The sequence below is a fragment of the Ixodes scapularis genome, unplaced genomic scaffold, assembly GCF_016920785.2.
Source record: "Ixodes scapularis isolate PalLabHiFi unplaced genomic scaffold, ASM1692078v2 PGA_scaffold8__174_contigs__length_109621045, whole genome shotgun sequence".
Lineage (NCBI taxonomy): Eukaryota > Metazoa > Arthropoda > Arachnida > Ixodida > Ixodidae > Ixodes > Ixodes scapularis.
In genome coordinates, this window is record NW_024609883.1 from 2,739,715 (window position 1) to 2,759,840 (window position 20,126).

A 20,126-nucleotide genomic window follows, 5' to 3' on the forward strand; every position below is an offset into this window, starting at 1 on the left:
GTATTTCATATTTTGTTATTTCTGTAAATGTTGCTTTCTGGTAAATTCGAGAACCCTGTTGCTTGTTCAAGGACGGAATGTCCTACTCACCGAACCTTTTACGCCGATTGTTCTAGAAGCCCACGCGTGAACGTATACTCTAAAAAAAGTCTGTGTGTCCACTTTCACGCACACCACTCGAGAGCCAATCGCCGCAACTTACGGAGGCAGCTCAGCGAATGACGATGCCGAAACATATGTTTAGACCAAAAAACGCAGTCCCAGTTGTGACATTGTGACATTGGGCAATGCAAGCGTGACGTTTTGCATTGCTTAATGTCACAACTCAGACTGCGTTTCTTCTTCTAAACATATGTTTCCGCATCGTCCTTCGCTGAGCTGCCTCCGTAAGTTGCGGCGATTGGCTCTCCGAGTGGTGTGCGTGAAAGTGGACTCACAGACTTTTTTTAGAGTGGGGGGCTCCGCGTAACGAGCCGGAGTCAGTTTCACCTCAGCGTTCGATCCTGCTCTTTCGTCGCTATCGACGCCTGCGATGCCAGCCTTTTTTTATTTCGTTTGGAGACAAGTTAGCCCCAGTGAACGTTTAGTTTGTTTGCGTTTACGTCGCCTCATCAGTTGTCATTCGTGAGAATATCAAATTGGCTCATGCGTCACGCCGAAAAATGTATCCTCAGGGAAAGCTATGTCATGTGCTCGTTACTAAGATGTTATTTGTTATTTTTAATTGCACGAGCTCTCACAATCGATCTTCGTGAACGCGCGAACGTTCTTCCGTATGACGTCATTTATCTGGAGCATTGGGAGCGAGCACTTAACGGAGCGGTTCTACATTTGACCAAAAAAAAACACCTCAGTGACCTTCATTTCGCCTGCAGGATCAAAAATATCTAGATGATTTTCCCATTTGGTGCACGGAGGCTGGAAAAAATAATTTTTAAAGTACCTCGGAAGCCCCTCCTTCCAGGGGAGTGACGTCACACTAGGAGTTTTCGGAACCTCCGCTCTCGCGCATCTTCAGCGCCTGTCAAAGCTGTGCACGCGCACTCTTGCTATTTTTCAAAAAGGTCAGAAAGAGACGTCAGGACTGGTGTCAGTGTGGGAAAATACAGCTGGCAAGCTTGCCATTTCACGCGCTGCTCACACGGGCGACACGCGCTTGGCGCCCCAAAGTTTCTAGTATGACGTCACGACTGTTCGGGGGTTTTTCGCGTTTCCTCGCGTTTACTCACACCTTCGGGGAAAACGGATGGGGTATTTTGATTAACGGGAAAAAAATAAGCCAAGAGCTACCTCTAACTCGTTTTTTTTTTTTTTTCAAGAAGTGTTTTAGCTTTCCTTTAAATGTACTTACTTACCTTGAGGAATTTAAAATAAATAAATAAATATGTATGATTTTTTGTCGGTAGCTGCATGTTTGCAGCAAAATAGAGATGATCTTTTTCAGTGGTTATCCTTTACATTTTTCTGCTTGCACTGTGCCCCGCAGCAATAAAATCCCACCTGAAAATCCGCGATGCGGGCGCTACAGAGTACTGGCCTGCGCAACAGTATACCTCTTAATGGCGGCCGTGGTTTTGTCGATAGCGGCGCACATGATCATGACCAGCGGTCGGGCGTGGTTTGGAGTTTGCGCCGCTAGATGGCGCGGCATTGGTAAAAGGGTCTAGGCAGGAAAACGAGCTGCGTTCACACACGATAAGCCGTAATATATCCTGGAGCCGAATATATGCCGCCAATGTTTGTCGCTCTCACACGCTAGGGTACCTTGGGCTATTCCCGCTAAGGCAGCGATTGGACACTACCCACTACATAAATGCGAAAATTATTTTAACCCTCACGTGGACTTTTTTTATACCTTTTAAAAAGTTCAAAAATAGTATAGTGGTTAGGATTGCCGTGTAGTTTTAGTTCAGGGCTGTTTTATAATGTGGAGCGTAACCCGAAAAAAGACCCCGGAAGCTGTTTGGGAAACAGTGAAACTCTGATCGATTGATTGATTTATGTACATGTTTGATTGTCACAACCTGAAATCGAATGATCACGTAGTGCTCATGTCCACGTGTGAGCCGTATTTAACTATCGTTTATGGATAGAACCGTTATATAAAACCAGCTGAACGAATATTGAGAAAGGCATAGAAACTGAAGGAAAAAGGCGATCGATGGTGTTTTCTTGTTTTTTTTTTTTTTAATATTTGTTCAGCTGCTTCAATCCGCAAGCATGGCCCGATTTGATCCGCTTCAACCCGCCACTTCAATATCAACACCGTAGGGATCGCAGAGGTTGATGAAAAAATCCTGGGTATGGCATTGTTGACAACGCCAACTCTGCGATGCTCATGACTTCGTGATTAAGTTTTGCTAAGGAGAGCCTAAAAGCAGATCTCCTCTTTTATCATCGGAATTACGGGGTCACAAAAAAAGCTTCTTGGCCAGGGGAGTTGCATGCGGATGTACTTGGGTTCCTCTAATAAGAGCAAGCTCGGGTAAACTAAGAAGCTTTCCTACACAATATTTCTGTACAGCCCCTTTAAACAGTTATCATTTTATAAAAACGAACAGTCAAACACTGCTCAACTAATATAAATATTGGAAAGAACACAAAACACAAGGACGGACAAGACGATTGCCTCGCATTACCGTGAGAGGGTCAAAATGCTTCTTGCTCGTCAGGCTTTGGTGTAAGACCTATATTTCCCGTGCATGTTCAGCCTAACGCTTGACTCTTTGCAGATCCGCTTTTCTGTAAGGTTTGGTTGCGTTTTTTGAGCACGTCACTCCTTCTTCGACGATGAGGAGTTGACGGCGAAAGGAAAAGCAATAGGATATTCTACCTACGCAACTTTCTCTATTCACATTTGAGTCCCGAAATGAGAGTGCTGTGGCTGCTCCTTGGATCATTCATACTTTCGCCGCGTGATCCTGCTCTTCCCCCACGCGCAGAGAGGTCATCTCATGAAAGGGAGGCGGCTGATTGGTTCTTTGTTCGCAAGGGTCGCGCTCTGTGGCGCTGGCAGCGCGGCCGCTGCTCGCTTGTTCGCCCTCATTGCTGCGAGTTGGAGTGCAGAGCACTGCTTGCAAGTCAGTCACATCCCTTGCCTGCAGCCCGGCGACATTTTGGTGACCAACGCGACAGACATCGGCTGGAGCCCATACTTCCCTCTGCTCGCCGGACTCGTCACCGAGCTTGGAGGCCTGCTCTCCCACGGTAAGCGGACACAACTTCTATCCAACCTGAGCGTCGACTGGTACGGTGAGCCTTCAAAATCTAGCGAACGTCGAAAAATTCCACTTATGAGCGACGTCGACAAAACAAAAAAAAAAGAAAAATTTGGGTTCGAATTTTGAAGGAAAACAAAGGTTTGAAATAGTTTTTTTATAACATTATTATTATTGTTTACACAATAAAAAAGAATAAAAGGTCGCTTCAGTAACTCTCACAAACCTTTAAAAAACGTAGTACATTGCGGAACCAACTGAACATTGGTAGCAAGCGTTTTACGAAAGTGTAAGCCTTTTTAGTGCGCCTAGTTATTTTAATAATTAATACTAATTAGCTTACTTTTTAAATATTCATTTAAGGACCTAGGTGTGAATTGGATAGTTGTAGAGCGCATTAAGAAACACCCAAATAAGGCGCTTGCTAATGATACGCTTTACGCGCTTTTTTTTATTAGCATAAAGAGAAAGCCTACAAAATATAAAGAAAGACGACGTGACAACACACCCACACGTCGTATTACCAGCACCGCTCTCAGACGCGGTTTGAAGAAACCAAATCCACCTTATCACTGGCGCACTGTCCGAGGAAGGGCTTTGCGGCAGCAGGATCTCGCGCTCTTTGAGTTATTATAATAGACGCTGGAGATTCAGCTGGCGCTGTTGTGCGGTTTCAAATTGAAGCAGACGACGAGTCTAAACTTTACTTCTGGTAATGCATATCTATGGGAAACGTGGATGCATTTTCTTTCTGCGTTTGAATATTAAAGCAAATATTACGAAACAATTGTTTGTTATACATTTCCTGCTCATGAAATAAAATATATTGTCCGGTTACATTTTTTTCAATAGGATGGCTTTGCACACTCTGCAAAAATAGCTTTATGCAAGCATTTATGCACAATGTCAGACACTGTTTGCGCGAGCACGGCGTCGGCGCTTTTCTGCAGAGGGGTTTACATGCCAAAGCAATGAAGGACACCTGAAAAATCATGGGAAACGACAATAACTACGCACTAACACTGAATTCGAAACATGCTGCGCATTATGCGATCAAAATAAAAAAAAGCCAAGTAATAAGTTCAGTTATTAATAAATACAACATTCGTTTTATTCACTCTGCTTATGTAAGCATATGTCCAAATGTAAGTGTTTTTAGCGTCGAAGACAGGATATCAGCATGCTCAAAAACTCCAAAAAGGGGGGAAAGCCAGAAAACCAGAAAACACTTATCAACCGGCAAATTCAGCCCAATCATAAGTAGAGAAACAGCTTTTATAGTCCACCTACTTCTAATGTCCTTGGTACAAAGCAACACCCCAAGTAGCACAAGAAGTGGGGCCCATGTCTGGCCCACGTGGGCAATGGGGCTCTTGCAGCCCATGTGAAACTCAGATTGGGCTATTGCGTACGTAGTGTGGTCATGCCAGTATGGGCTTCCATGCAATACCCCCGTGGTTTCCACCTCGGCTACGCGAGGGCACGCCCAATTTGAGCTGCCCGTGCAATACCTCCGTGGGTCCTATCTCTGCAATGCGGGGACAGAGTTAGCGAAGATTCAGGCAAAGCCAGGGCACGCCCGATTGGGGCTGCCCATGTAAAGCCCCTGTGGGTCTCTCCTCGGCCCAACAGAAGCCAAGTTGCGATGGCGTGGGCTCCACGGCAGCGAACCGTGGGTGTGCCCTACTTGGGTGGCCCATGTAAAAACCCCGCTGGACTCACCTCGACTTTACGGGAGCCAGAAACGATGTTGTGGCCACCACGGCGATTAAGAGTGGGCATGCCCGAGGTGGGCTGCCCATGTCAAACCCCCGTGGGTCTCACCTCGGTTCTCAGGAGGCCATGTTTGCGAAGCGGGCTCCACAGTGGCAAAGCGCGAGACTTTGGCTCGAAGGGAAGGGGGGGGGAGGAGGGCTACGTTCAGATGATTTGGGCTCAACGCCGGTGAAGCGTGGGCATACTTGAGCATGCCCAAATTGAGCTGCCCATGTAAAACGCCCGTGAGTGCATCGTTCGCTTTGCGAGAGCCAATTCAGCAAAGCTGTGTGCTCCATGGCGGCATAGCGTGGACATGGCCAACTTGGGCTACCCTTATAAAACCCTCGTGGGACCCACCTTGGCTTTGTGGGGGCCAAATTCTATATTGCGGGCTCAACGGCGTCTAAGTGTGGGCGTGTTTGAGATAGGCTGCCATGTAAAACTTCCTTGGGACTCAACTAGGCTCTGTGAGGTCCAAGTTTACGAAGATGGGCTTCCATGGCGGCAAACCGTAGACATACCCAACTTGGGCTGCCATAGAAAACCCCCATGGGTCACCTCGGCTGTGTGGGGCCCAGGTTTAAAAAAAAGATTAGGGCTCCATGGCGGAGAAGCGTGAGCATGACCGACTTGTGTTGCCCATGTAAAACTTCCTTGGGTTTTGCTCGGCTCCGCGGGGGTCAAGTTAGCAGTGGTGCGGGTTCTACGGTGACAAAGCGTGGACCTGCCCGACTAAGGCTGCCTAACTAAAACACTCGTGGGTTCCACCTCGGCTGTGCTTGGGCCACATTAGCAATGGTGCGGGCTCCACGGTGGCAAAGCGTGGGCGTGGCCAACTCGGGCTATCTAAGCAAACGCTCCCATGGTTCCGCCTCGGTTGAGCAGTGGTAAAGTTAGCATTTATGTGGCTACACAGTGGAAAAGCTTGGGCATGCCCAACTTGGGCAGCCCATGCATTGTACCCGTGGGTCCCACCTCAGTTATGCGGGGGCCGAGCTAGCAAAGACTTGGCTCCACGTGGGCGCAGCGTAGGCAGGCCCAACTTGGGCTGCCCATGCATGCCTCCTGTTTCCCACCTCGGCTAGACGGGGACAAAGTTAGCGTAGGTGTGGGCTACAAGGTGGCAAAGCATGGGCATGGTAAACTTGGACTACTTGTGCAACTTCCAGAACGGCGCTTTCCTCTAATATAGAGAATATTTACTACACGTTCTAGAAACTCGACATTGGAAATCCGCTTAATTTGATACCGAATCAGCAAGGATTGTAATTATAAGAGTGAAAAATTCGACATCATGCAGATTCTGAGACGGGGAACGATAAAAAAAAACGGACGAACACAACAAAATCTTTTATCGATCCCCATCTCAGGGTTCACAATATGTCGATCAATTACCAGCTCGCCTGCACTCTATCACTGCTTGCAATTTGAAAACTTCTATGCTTGCTGATCGTTATTACTAATTTATTACTTAAAGTGTGCGTTAAGAAGGTCGTCTGACGTGGGGGTGGGATTTTTTACGCAGAGTATTTCATTTGAGGGTGAATTCGAAACACGCTCATCAGAATGTCTAATATTATCGATTCTAAAAATCGTTGTCTGTATGGGCGGCTCAAGCTGACTATGTATCCCGATTACCTGTCTGCCAAACTTTTATATGTAAATGTGCACCGTTTTTTCTTTTCTATTTCGTACACTTGAAATGCCTATTTTTTATGGGCTTGCTCAAAACGTTTATTGATCCATCAAAATGGTAATATTTCCAGAGGGGTCACGGAGAAAGAGATGGCATGCTCAATTTGGTATGCACTGCAATACCCCACACCGTAAAAAAAAAATGATGAAATGACTCGGAACGGAATGAGCTTCCCGGGGCGACCTCATGTGAGCTGCCCACGTAGAACCACTGTGGGCCCCTCGAGGGGGGCCCACGTGGGTTGCCCGCCTAGGCCCCTTACGAGCGGGACAAGAGGTGGAACTCACGTCGGCTGCCCAAGTGGGACCGACGTCGGCCCCTCTTTCAGAGCCCACTTTGTATTAGAGGTCAATCCACAGACACCTAGGTGGGCTTCCCAAGTAGGCCCCCTGCAGGTCCCACGAGGAGTGGGTCTTGTGGGCCGCTCAAGTAAGCCCACTGTGGGTCCCACGAGGGAAGCCCGGTTGGTAGCCCAAGTCTGGCCGATTTGGCCCAAGTTTCAAAGCCAACTTGGAATCCACGTGGGCTGCCCCCGACAGACTCTCATTGGCCCCCATTTTGATGTCCACACTGTACTACTTGGGACACTAAAAATATATTTTAATACGGCAGCCTAGTGAAAGTACACTTTAAATGTAAAAAAGTGTACTTGTACGTACTAGTGAAAGTACTTTTAGATAGAAAATCTAGCACACGTACTTGAGCACGCCTGAGCTGTATTGAGACAGCACTATCACCGTATTATACACGAACTACTAAAGTACGCTTACAATGTACAGTTTTGGAAATATACTACATATAAATTTTAAGTGCACTCTAATTTAACTTTAAGTTTATTTAATGTGTATAGAATATCTACTAATAAAATTCAGTAAGTTACTTAAAATTATAGAGGGTACATACCGCGTCGACAAAATGTGAATCCTGTATTTGTGTAGTATTTTTGCTGTTCAGCGGAAATCGAAGACAGCTCAAGCCGGCTTCAAGGTGTTTATAAACGCTTTATTTCATGATCTCGTGTCGACGAGTGTCTCTTCTGTCGAAAGCTGAAAACAGCAAAGTCGAGCTAGGCTAATTGCCGGAGCGAGTCGATCAATGATTTAACGATGCAAAATAGATGCATCAGAATGTTTCGACTTTCAGCAACGGAAATTGTAGATAAGAAGGATCTAGTCTCGTTGTGGTGGTCAACATAGGTTCAGGGCTCTCTGGTATCGCGCAGGAGATCGCGATTCAGGAAAACCGATAGAATGAACTCTTCGGTAATTTCCAGCCACACCTGGCGGCGGAAATGAGCTTTTAACTAAGTGTTGTAGATGATAAAATTGAGTCAGTGTCACCACTTTAAAATATCAATATTAAGATAAATTCAGTTGCAAAAAGCTACAAGCTGAAGAAGCAGTTATTACGAGAACACTTGCACGCACCTTCAGGGGTATTCACACGAGGGAGAAATCCCGGTGATTTCTCCCCGGCACGCGCGCATCTCGAGACGAAAACGCGAGGCTTTTGCACATCGCAAAGCCTGACGTTTTCCTCGCAGGATGCGCGTGCCGTGGAGAAATCCCCGGGATTTCTCCCTCGTGTGAATACCCCTTTACGAGCGTATCCCATGTTAATCGGTGGGACAACGTTCGGTTCGCGCTTCTTTCACAAAATGTTCCGAGCACAGTAAAAAGGATGGCTTTGGAGAAACCTCTTTTCGGTTCACGGATGCAACACACTGCCGTCGGAAATCGGGGTCACGCGGAAAGCGATGGAGCTTAAAGCCATTGCAACCGCACTTGCCGGATTCCGTGCAAGCTACGTAGGTCCTCGGACAATATTCGACGCTTTCTGTCGTTATTCCTGCACCCTATAACCGAGCAATGGTGTTATGTTGACCGGGGGACTGTCGCCATCCAAGCCCGTGGCTCTAATTAAGTTTAGTAGTTTAGAACATAGAGGACAGGGCGAACGAAGTTTGGACAGTGCATACACCCAACACCGGTGAAGCCTCTCATCCGGGACTTTAACTCTTTCTAACGCACCAGCAAGAAGGAAAGCGCTGGTAGCCCTCTCCCATCTCCTCTCTCGCTCTCAAAGTGGCGCTAACTCCGATAAAACGGTCTATAGTCTCTGACAAGCTGAGAACGGAAGGGAGGAGCTTCAGCTGACCCGCCTTCGGCGTCCACGCACCTTGAGCGCGCGTGCGCACCCTATGTTCGCGATAAGTTCGTGCCCCGGAGCGCGAGAGTTTGGCGCTCCGTCCACTTAACGGGCAGGAGCACCACCGGAGACTAACACTCGAGCGGGTTCTTTGTGTACCGAGTATTTCTCGGGACAAGAGTGTCTTCTTTACGCTCCGTAACATCAGGCCCACAAACAAGACGGTTGCGCTGTTGTCGACACCGTCGAGACGACCCCGCAGGGTGCACCTGTAAAAGCAGGTGCTTGGAGAGTGGCGTCTTCATGGACCCCGAGCCCCGCAGGAGGCGCCTGCACCTTAGGTGCTAGGTGCTTGGTGAGTAGCGTCACCACGGACCCCAGCCACGTGGGCCACCATACCCGCACGCTTTTAGTAGGTGCTTTGTGAGTGGCGTCACTACGAACCTCGTGCCATGTGGGTTCGCCCACCCACGTCTGGCTGTGCGTGGCGTACCCGTGTCCGGGTAAAAGGGTACCCTGGTGGTTGAGCTGAGCCCGGGGTACGTTCGGATCCTTCGGGGCCCCCTGGGCGAGGCAATACACCACTTCGGCCCGGCTTCTGGCAGTCGGGTTCCCTCGCTTGGCCCGACCAGGATGATTCAGTCAGTCACCTTTCTCCACCTCTTTCTTTACCTTCCTTCTCCATCTCCTCTTCCTTCTTATTTCACCTTCTTTGGCGGCACGGGCTAAACTTGGGTGGTGACAGATACCGTCGTTCAGGTCCACACTGGTTTATAGTTTCCCGGCAACACTGTGTCAGTCAAGCCACTCTTGTTATGACACATTACCAATCCCTTTGTTGGGTTCGGTGGCGGGCAGAGCAACGCGGATTTTAAACACCCTTACCTTTTTATGGCTTCCCGCGCTCCTAAACCCCGAACGGAGTGGCCCCTCAAAAGAGGCTGCCTTGCCCCTCTTACTTTCGAAAAAGCTAATGAACCAGAACAATATACTCGATTTCTTGTGACTCACTCTACAAGTTGCACTCTGTATTTGTCAAAAGCTTTTTTTTTCCTTTTTTTCATTGCAAAACAGTTAGAACAAAATATCGGAAAATGTTATAAGGCAAAAAAGCTTGCTGGAGACCTCCTTGCTGAGGTAAAAATAAGCCCCAGAGCACAGCATTCTTAAAGACGACTAACCTGAGAGACTACCGGTTACTGTCACCGCCCACCGTACCTGGGATGACACCGTTCGTGGTGTCATCCCAGAAGGTGACTTTCTCGAATGCAGTGAAGTGGAGGCAATCGAAGGTTTTCCCAAGAGTGCTGTGATTGCTATTCGACGGATCACCTTAAAACGTGACGAACAAGAAAAACCAACCCGACATCTGATGCTCGCATTCGAACTTCATGCTCTTCCATCCACCGTGAAGGCAGGGTACTTGAACTGTAGAGTCCGCCCTTTCATTCCAAATCCTCAGCGGCGTTTCCGCTGCCAACGTTTTGGGCATGGTTCCCAAAACTGCCGTGGCCGACAAACGTGTGGAAAGTGCGGTGGTACTGACCGTACAGCGGACATCTGCAAAAACGAACTAATATATGTGAATTGTAGTATTGCTCACCCTGCTTTTTCACTCATGTCCAAAGTGGAAAGGGGAAAAAGAAATATTGACTTTAAGGTGAAACATAACCTCAGCTACCAAGCAGCCAAGGAACAGCTTGCCTTTCAAGCAAGGGGTTCGTATGCCCAGGCAGTACGGAGGGAACCCCACTGTCTACGGCATCTGTGGAGCCACAGACTTCCCCGGAAGACCTGCCCTCCCCACAGGGGTCCTCTTTCAAACCTCTGAAGGTGACGCACACTCTGTCACCTTCATGTTCTAAGGGTGCTCTACCCTCTAAGGGGGGTACCTTTTCCTCCAAGGTGCCAGAGGTGCCATCAGTGGCACTAGCTGGCCCCTCTGGCAGGGGTCGAGGGCTCCCCCTCCGTGCCCCCAGCAGCAACCAGAAGCCCGGGCGGATAGAACAACGTCCACCGCCCAAGGGTTCAAAGCTCTCACTGGACGAAAAAAAATGGACGAGAGCCTACCACTCTCTGAAGACGACCATTCTCTTTCTCAAACAGTCTCTTCCTTTGGTTTCCTCTGAGGTTGTAGGACGAGCAAAGGACACTGCTAAGAAAAAAACAGTCCCACGTATTGTGCACCAAAAGCCCGGTAAATTTATTTTATTGTTTTTGCTTTCTCTGGCATATATACAAAGCCGAGCCTCTCGGCGAAACTGTCGTAATACATACAATAAACTCCTAGCATAGAAACTTCGCAAGCAGGGATCTCTGACTTGTTATATATATTGTAGCGGTTTATTCTGTGACCGATCGACGTTCTTCCTTTTTCTCCTTGGCTCGTGAGCCCGCTTCCCCTTTCTTCTCTTCTTCTTGTCTTTCTTACTGCTACACTCGCCCCCCCCCCCCCCCCCGTCCCCTAGAGAACTGACGGTATTGTCACGGGTCGAGCTCTTGTGTCTAAAATTCCAATGAACGAGGGGTGTAGTGCCTAAGGTGGCTGCGATGCGCCGTGAATGTGGCCTTTGTACGATTAGAACTGCGAGTGCAGTCTCGTACACGAAATGTGACAGGACCTAGTTGCTGAAGGACTTCACAAGGCCCTATAAAGCGTGGTAGAAACTTCTCTGCGCGACCTTTCTTTCTAAGCGGTCGGCGCACCAGAACCCAGTCTCCAGACTGTATACGAGTTGGTGGTGAGTCTGGGGCAGTGCGTTCTTGAGTTCGATGCTGAGCCCGTAACAATGCGTCTCGGGCTTTCGTTCTCACATCTCGCAAACGGTGCTCAGAACTACTCGAGAATTCTTCAGTTCTCTGTCGCCAAGCAGCATCGGTCCCAGCTTCGCCTGGAAGAACTGGCGTGCGTCCGTACACAATTTTAAAAGGAGTGAACGTGGTCGTTGACTGCTCCGCAGTGTTCATGGCAAAAGCAGCGTAAGGCACAAGTTGGTCCCAATTATTGTGTTGGTTGTTCACGTAGCTTGCAAGTATGCCGCTGATAGTACGGTTGGCACGTTCAACGAGCCCATTTGTTTGCGGATGATACGGAGCTGCCCGAGCGTGATGGATACCGTGTAGTTCTGTTTCCTTCACAAATTGACGAGAAAGGAAACACGAGGCGCGGTCGCTTACGAGTACCCGAGGGACTCCGTGTCGAAGAATAACTTGTTGTCGTAGGAACTGAACAATATGGTCGACCGCGGTATTTGGAACTGGTCGTAATTCTACCCATTTACTCAGGTAGTCAATGGCGACCAGAACGTATTTGTTGCCATCTGGCGTACAAGGAAATGGACCGAGGTGGTCAATGCCAATAATTTCGAATGGTGTTTCGGGTAGTGGAACAGGTTGGACGCCACAGTTGATGGTGGGGTTCGTAGATTTTCGAGACTGACATTTGACGCAGGACGCGGTGTACTTGGCGACGTCCGTGCGAACTCCTGGCCACCAGTAACGCTCTAAGATCTTCTTAGCAGTTTTATCTCTTCCAAGGTGTCCAGCGGTCAGGTCATCGTGACAGAGATGAAGTACAGCGGGACGTAATTTTACGGGTATAAAGGGCACCCAACCTTGAGATCCACGATGGCAGAGTAGGCCGTGGTGGATACGATAGGCATGGCGTAGTCGTCGCTCTGGCGTATGCGATGGAGGTGACCGAAGCCGTGACACAATGCCTTGAACTTCTGAGTCCTGTCTTTGGTTTTCTGCAAGGTTAAACACAGGAGTGAAAAATTGAACATCTTCTTTGTTTACCTCTTCGGCCGGGGCTACTGGGTTACGAGAGAGGAAATCAGCATCTGTGTGGTCTTTCCCGCTACGGTGACGGATTTCGAACTGATATTCTTGAAGTAGTAGAGCCCAGCGAGCAAGCTTAGGAGTAAGGTCACGTTTCGTTTGAAGCCACAGTAACGCTGAATTGTCTGTAATGGCCGTGAAATGATGACCATATAAATAAGGCCGAAAGTGTTGGACAGCCCAGATGAGAGCAAGGCATTCCAGTTCTGACGAATGATAACGTTGTTCCGTATCTGTGAGACGACGACTGGCGTACGCGATGACTCGCTGAGTTGTTGTTGAGGGGTGCTCTTGAAGCAGCACAGCTCCCAGACCATTTCCGCTAGCGTCGGTATGCAGGAAAGATGGTAATTCCGGATCAAAATGGGCCAAAATTGGTGCCTGAAGAAGACTTTCTTTGAGATCGTTGAAAGCTCGTTCCTCGCTTATGGTCCATTGCCAAGGGTTGTTTTTACGAAGAAGACGTGTAAGGGGTGTTGCGCGACTGGCGAATTCTGGAATGAACCGCCGAAAGTAAGACGCAAAGCCGAGGAAGCTTTTTACTTCTGAGAGGCGGGTCGGCTTTGGGTACTTTGATACCGCTTCTAGCTTCGCGGGGTCGGGTTTGATGCCGTCTTTGCTGATGACGTGGCCAAGGTAAAGAACCTCTTCAAATCCAAAAAAACACTTTTGAGGTTTGATCCGCAAGTTCGCTTGATGGAGTGCGTCGAGAACAAGTTCGAGCCTCCGGTTGTGTTCTTCGAACGTTCTACCATAGACAATAATGTCGTCAAGGTAAACTAGTGCCATGGTCCAGTTGAGGTGACCTAAAACCTTATCCATAAGCCGTTGGAAAGTAGCTGGAGCGTTACAAAGGCCAAATGGCAATCGTGTGAATTGATAAAGTCCAGCGGGAGTAACAAATGCAGATTTTTCAGCATCCTCTGGGTTCAACGGAACTTGCCATTACCCGGATAACAGGTCAAGAGTCGTAAAGTATCTGGCGCCTTGTAGTCTGTCGAGCGAATCGTCAAGACGGGGTAAAGGGTACACGTCTTGTTTTGTGATGCTGTTGATCTTCTATAATCAACACAAAAACGAATAGATCCATCTTTTTTACGCACCAGGACAACCGGTGACGACCACGGGCTGTTGGATGGTGTGACAACCCCTTGACTAAGCATGTCAGCGACTTGTGTTCGAATAACTTCGTATTCGACGGGAGCCAGTCGACGCAAGGGCTGGTGAATAGGAGCATGCTCACCTGTGTCAATATTATGTTCCACAAGATGCGTGCATCCCAGTTCGTCGGGAGTAAGGGCCACACATGTGCGGTATGTCGTAATGAGTCTCTTGAGTAAGTCAACCTGATGTTTGTCGAGGGATGACCCAAAGTTAAACATCTCCCAAGGTACCTGGTTACTCTGATGATTTGAAGCTTGTGCTGGTGGTCTTGCTTGATCGACCGTTGTTGTTAAAAACTCTGCCGAACGAAAGAGAAGCGACTCGCCGACGCGGTGTCCTTGTTTAAGCTTGGCAGGGGTACGCCCGAGGTTCATCATCAGGATGCTGAAACAACCACCAGTGCACGTAGTCAACATTCGAGGTGCTGCCACTTCGCAATCAGGCCTCGATATCCGCGATGCCTCATAGACAATGTCCCCGTTTAGATGAGGTGAGTTTGCTTTCACGTTGACCCATATGGCAGTTTCTGGCTGTATCACCGTCGTAGCGGCAATGCGTACGTCCCAAGTCTCTTTTTCAAGGACCGAAGTAGATTTTTGAAAGATATGCGGTAAGCTTTTTATTCTCTCTACCGCACAAGACGCACATGACCTTCAAACGTTCATGGAGTTGCGACAAAACCGCCTAAGCAGAGAATAAAAAAAAATTGCCCAAAGGCTTATAAAATAATTCCAAAACAACCGAAATGGCGCAAAGCTGTGACAGGCACCATGAGCATCCGGTTGCCAAGTCGTAAGTGGGCTCTCCTGAATACCGGCAGAATCGTTTAAAGAAAACAAGCCGGTTTTAGCACACCAACGGTACCCAAGAATCACGGGACAGACACAATTTGGTATTACGACAAACTCTTCAACGGACGTGCGACCAAATACTGTGATGCTTAATCGAACTTTTCCCGCAGTTGGTATGGTAGTACCATGGGCCGTGAATAGTGCTGGGCAGTCAGAAGAGAACTCAACGTTTGAAGGAAGTAAAGACTTATCGACAGCATTGACAGCTGCCCCGGTGTCAAAAAGTGCGTCCACAGTCCCCAAGTGCTCGACCAGTACAGGATGCAAAGGAACTGATGTTAGCTGGCTTGCAAGTGATACAAGGGGTCTTTGAGCATTTACATCCGGCCCTGCCCCAGGGGACCGGATGTGCCGTTTCCCGACGAGGTAGATGCAGTAGTGCATTCGAATGCAAAATGGCCGCGACGTCCGCATCGGTAGCACGACCCATTGGCATTTCTCCGTGAATGGGCAGACGCAGCATGCGGGCGTGTCCCTTGTGGGATTGACGATGCTTGTACTCGGATTTCATGGGGTGTTGACGGTTGCGTGCAATTGGTGGCCCACTGAGCAGCGCTCATTTCCATGGCGTGGCCTAGAGCTGCGCGTATTGTGTCCGGTCTTGCCAGGCGAACAAACTTTTGAACCTCGGGGTCACTTATAGCATCCACGAACGCGGCCGTGCCGACACGATTTAAGGTATCGGGCGTAGCACCCGGAAAGGATTTGTAGGTTAGGCGTTCTACACTTGAAGAAAGTTCCGGTAAACTCTCACTTGATTGTTGACGTCGTGACCGGAGCTCTGCGTAGTATGCTTGTTGCAGGTGGTCGTCACCAAAACGATCACGTAGGGTTGCGACTAATGCTGTGTACGTGAGCTGGGTGCCTTGAATTGCGTGGAGTACGCTGAGTGCCGGACCGTCAAGTTGGGCGATGACAGCGCATGCCTTGTCATCTTCGGTCCAATGGTTTGCCTCGGCAATTATGTCGACCTGCTGTAGGTAAAGATCCAAGGGGGTTTCCCCATCGAACGGCTTCAACTTGAAACGGTGCTGTGCAGATGGGGCAGTGACAGTCTGGTTTGGGGAAGGAGTCTGCTGAGTAGCGGCGACTGTTGGTTGTGGCGGTTGCCCAAGTGCTTCCAAAGCAGCTATTCGTTGACAGATGTCGGCATATTTTGCAATCAAATCGTCTGACCGTTGCTGCGTAGCGGCCACGATTGCTTGCGTTTGTCGCTCCAGTAGTCCTTCCAGAACCCCGTGTGTCACCACTGTCGTCTGAGCATCTATTGGTGCCACATTCGACTGCGAACTGGTGTCATCTCGTAGCTGGCTCGAGGGAGAGGGCTCACCGGAAAGTTCCTCTCTTGACGGCACAAGTCCTTGACGTGTTTCAGTCGGCATCCCACCGCTGCCACCAAATTGTAGCGGTTTATTCTGTGACCGATCGACGTTCTTCCTTTTTCTCCTTGGCTCGTGAGCCCGCTTCCCCTTTCTTCTCTTCTTCTTGTCTCTCTTACGGCTACAATATATATATATATATATATATATATATATAGAGAGAGAGAGAGAGGAAACCAAAGGAAGAGAGTGTTTCAGAAAGGGAATGGTCGTCTTCAGAGAGTGGTAGGCTCTCGTCCATTTTTTTTCGTCCAGTGAGAGCTTTGAACCCTTGGGCGGTGGAGGTTGTTCTATGATCTATCTGCCCGGGCTTCTGGTTGCTGCTGGGGGCACGGAGAGAGAGCCCTCGACCCCTGCCAGAGGGGCCAGCTAGTGCCACTGATGGCACTAACTCCGCCGTTTTTTCGCTTTCGGCGGGTTCCTGAAAACTTTGATTCTTTGATTCATTGGATTAAGTACGGTTCATTCATCTGCACATATTCGCTTATATATATATATATATATATCGATCTGATTTCCTTTTGAAATACCAATGTATGTTTTCCTTCAATGGAACTGAGGAGGCCTCCTGCCTAGCTATGACGATGTGAGCCAGCGACTACAGATGATCATGACCCCATTGCATTTTGCTTGCGAGAAACACATCTAAAAGCGAGCCACACTAACATTTTAAAGTACTTCCAGGTGTTACGCAAGGACCGAATACAAGCAGTTCCTTCATCTGGAGGCTTTGCAGTTGTAGTGCGGCGTTCATTTCCATGCAGTGAAGTGACTCTGCAGACTTCGCTGGAGGCTGTGGCAGCCCTAATTGTTTTAGATAGTATAATTACAGCTTGCTTTCTATATATACCCTCCAGTTATCAACTGAAAACTGAAGAGTTTGAAGACCTTGTTAGTCAGCTTGCACCAACTTTTTTTTTACTTTTGGGAGATTTTAATGCACACAAGCCCCTGTGTGGGAGTGGCAGACGAGATTCCACAGGGGCTGTCATTGAACGGGTTCTTTTTTCCCTGAGATTGTGTCTACTTTACACAAATGAAGCTACCTATTTTAGTTCTACCATTCATACTTTTACTTCTATAGACTTATCCATATGTCACCCTTTATTATTACCATTGCTTTCAGGGAAGGTCATCCCAAATCCTTATGGAAGTGACCACTTTCCACTAATTTTAGAGTTTAACCATTCTCATGTCACTCTTTTATCGCGTTCACCGCGGAGTAAGTTCGAAAAGGCTGATTGGGCGCATTTTAAGCAATCATCTCTTTTAGCTGTGTCATCTCTACATCAACTCTATCGCTAAAGCAACAGATTATCTCACACATCTCATCTTGGAAGCTGCACTGACTGCCATAGCGATGACGTCCACCCATCTTCTTAAAGGTCCAAAGCCGTGGTGGAAAAAAAGACTGCTGAGAGGCTAAAAAGAAACAAAACAAAGCATGGGGAATTTTTAGGCGATATCCTACACCGAGCAACATTTTTAATTTCAAAAGAACGAGGAAAAGGCGAGGTATATTTTAAGGCACGCTGAGCAGCAAAGCTCTGGAGGTTATGCTTTCTCTATAATAGCGGTGCATCTCTGAAAAAAAATTTGGGACCGAGTGCATAAACTTTATGGTTCTTACCGGGCATTTTCTGTCCCACTTTTAAGTCGAAATGGAATATGCCCTGCGAGTCTGAAAAAGCAGGCAGACATCCTAGGGGAACACTTCGAATTTGTATCGAGTTCCGAAAATTATACCCAAAATTTCCAGCCATACAAGTTACAGGCAGAAAAAAAAAAAACTGCGACCACATCCGGGACTGTCAGAGAACCATATGATGCTCCATTCACATTACATAAACCTCAATCGGCACTTCTTTCATCCAAGCAGTCTGCTCCTGGACCAGATGGGATTTATTATAAAATGCTTGAGCATCTTCATCTATCCACCCTGGAACTTATCTTATACCTTTTTAATAGAGTTTGGCTCGACGGCCACTTCCCATCCTTTTGGAAGGTTGCTATCATCGTAGCAGTGCTGAAGCTAGGCCAGGATCCCTCTTGTTTAGCTAGCTTTAGACCTATAGCTTTAACTAGCTGTATTTCAAAGACTATGGAGCGGATAATTTCTAAGAGACTTATGTTTTACTTGGAGAGAAACAACCTACTCGATAAGTACCAGTGCGGTTTCCGTTCAGCTCGGTTCACAGTCGATTATTTAGTTAGATTTGAAGCTGCTGTGCGCGAGGCATTAGTCAACAGGCAACAAGGCCTTCCTGTTTTCTTTGATCTAGAGAAGGCTTATAACGCAGTTGGCGTTTCGGCGTACTGCAAAACCTGCTCAGTCTTGGTGTTCGAGGTCGCGTGTTAGCAGTCATTCAAAGTTCCTTGGAGCACCGTACTTTCCGTGTGAAGCTGGGGAGAACACTTTCAAGAGAGTTCATACAAGAAAATGGAGTCCCCCAGGGAGGCGTGCCCAGTGTCACTCTTTTCGTCGTTAAGTTAAATTCAATTACATGTGTTGACGACTTGCAGATCTCCGTCTCGTCCTGCTACTTGTCGATTTGTGAACGTCGGGTTAAACTCACCGTAAATAACTTGATCAAATGGGCTGATACAAATGGTTTTAAATTTTCGCACGAAAAAACAGCCGGTGTTTGTTTTTCTCGTCGGCGTGGAATTTTCATGATCCATCTTTGAGTATGTATGCTAGTACTTTAATTTTCATAAAAAGAGAACACACGTTTCCGACTCATATTCGATTCAAAACCTACTTTCATTCCACATATTATGAGCCTTAAACTAAAACGTTTTAAATCTCTCAACATTCTTAAGGTGTTATTGCATGTGTCATGGGGCTCGAACCGACTGTGTCTATTACGCATATAACGCTCTGTCGTTCGTTTCCGGCTTGACTATGGTTGCATAGTGTAAGGTTCAACCCGGGAATCGGCTTTGAAGATGTTGGACGCCATTCACCATCAGGGGCTGCGTTTAGATACTGGTGCATTCCGCACCTCCCCTATACCTACTCTGTATGTAGAAGCTAATTAAACATCTTTGGAGTATAAAAGGTTCGCACTGGGTGTTATGTACTCCATTAGGGTCCGCTCGGTTTGCCGAGCACCCTGACCAAGATAATATAAAAAAATTAGGTTCCAGAAAACATTTCAAAACAAACCCTCCATAGTTCCTTCTTTTTCAGTTAGGAATTGTAGCTCAGTAGAGTCTGTTGGGATGGATGCAAAGGCCACCGTAGTCCAATACCCTACACATATTGCCCCATGGGACTACAGCAACATTCACTGCAACTTCACACCTACTAAACATAGTAAAAATAGAATTTTAGAACTTCACTGCAAGTATCAAGAGTATACAAGTTTCTATACCGATGGGACAAAAAACGACCCCACTGTAGGCCGCGCTATGATCAAACCATCCATTCAGCGAGAAAGGAGGACCAACTCAAACGCCACCATACTCACGGCAGAGCTCTATGATCTGCTATTGACGATCGACTACATAACCAAAAAAAGTTTTCCTCGGTCAGTAGTATACACCCACTCTTTGAGTTTTTTAAGAGCAGCCCTATCGCTGGAACGTGTCACAAACCCGCTTGTTTCTGAATTGCAGAGCAAGATTATTTTAGCCGCAAACAGCAACATTCATATAACCTTATGCTGGGTGCCTAGTCATGTTGGCATCCCGGGAAACGAAGCGGCTGATTCTGCAGCAAATTCTGCTAGCGAGAAACAAGTAGACTTGCAGAATATACCTTATAAAGACTATCACACGTATTTAAAACGCTACATTCGAACAAAGTGGTAAGTTCAGTAGAATACTGAAACACACAACGAATTCCGTGCAGTAAAACCCTACATAAGTGAATGGGAGAGTGCCCGGCATCGGGAGCGCTTCTACAAAGTGGTCCTGTGCCGGTGACGAATTGGTCATACGCGTTTCAGATATGGGCACGTCTTGAGTGGGGAGGATGGTGCAGTGTGTGAACGCTGTAACATAACTTTAAGCATTATACACATCCTAATTGAATGCCAATCATATGATCAATGCCTTCACAAACACT

General features: G+C 47.7%; 1 protein-coding gene across 1 annotated transcript in view; it reads left to right on the forward strand.

Moving 5' to 3' along the window:
- LOC8041303 (putative phosphoenolpyruvate synthase) overlaps positions 1–20,126 on the forward strand; it is a 394,011-nt gene that overhangs the window by 359,231 nt on the left and 14,654 nt on the right. The window contains exon 38 of the mRNA XM_040214093.3: positions 3,105–3,207. Within this exon, the coding sequence (XP_040070027.1) occupies positions 3,105–3,207 (103 nt within the window). The remainder of the gene's footprint in view (positions 1–3,104; positions 3,208–20,126) is intronic.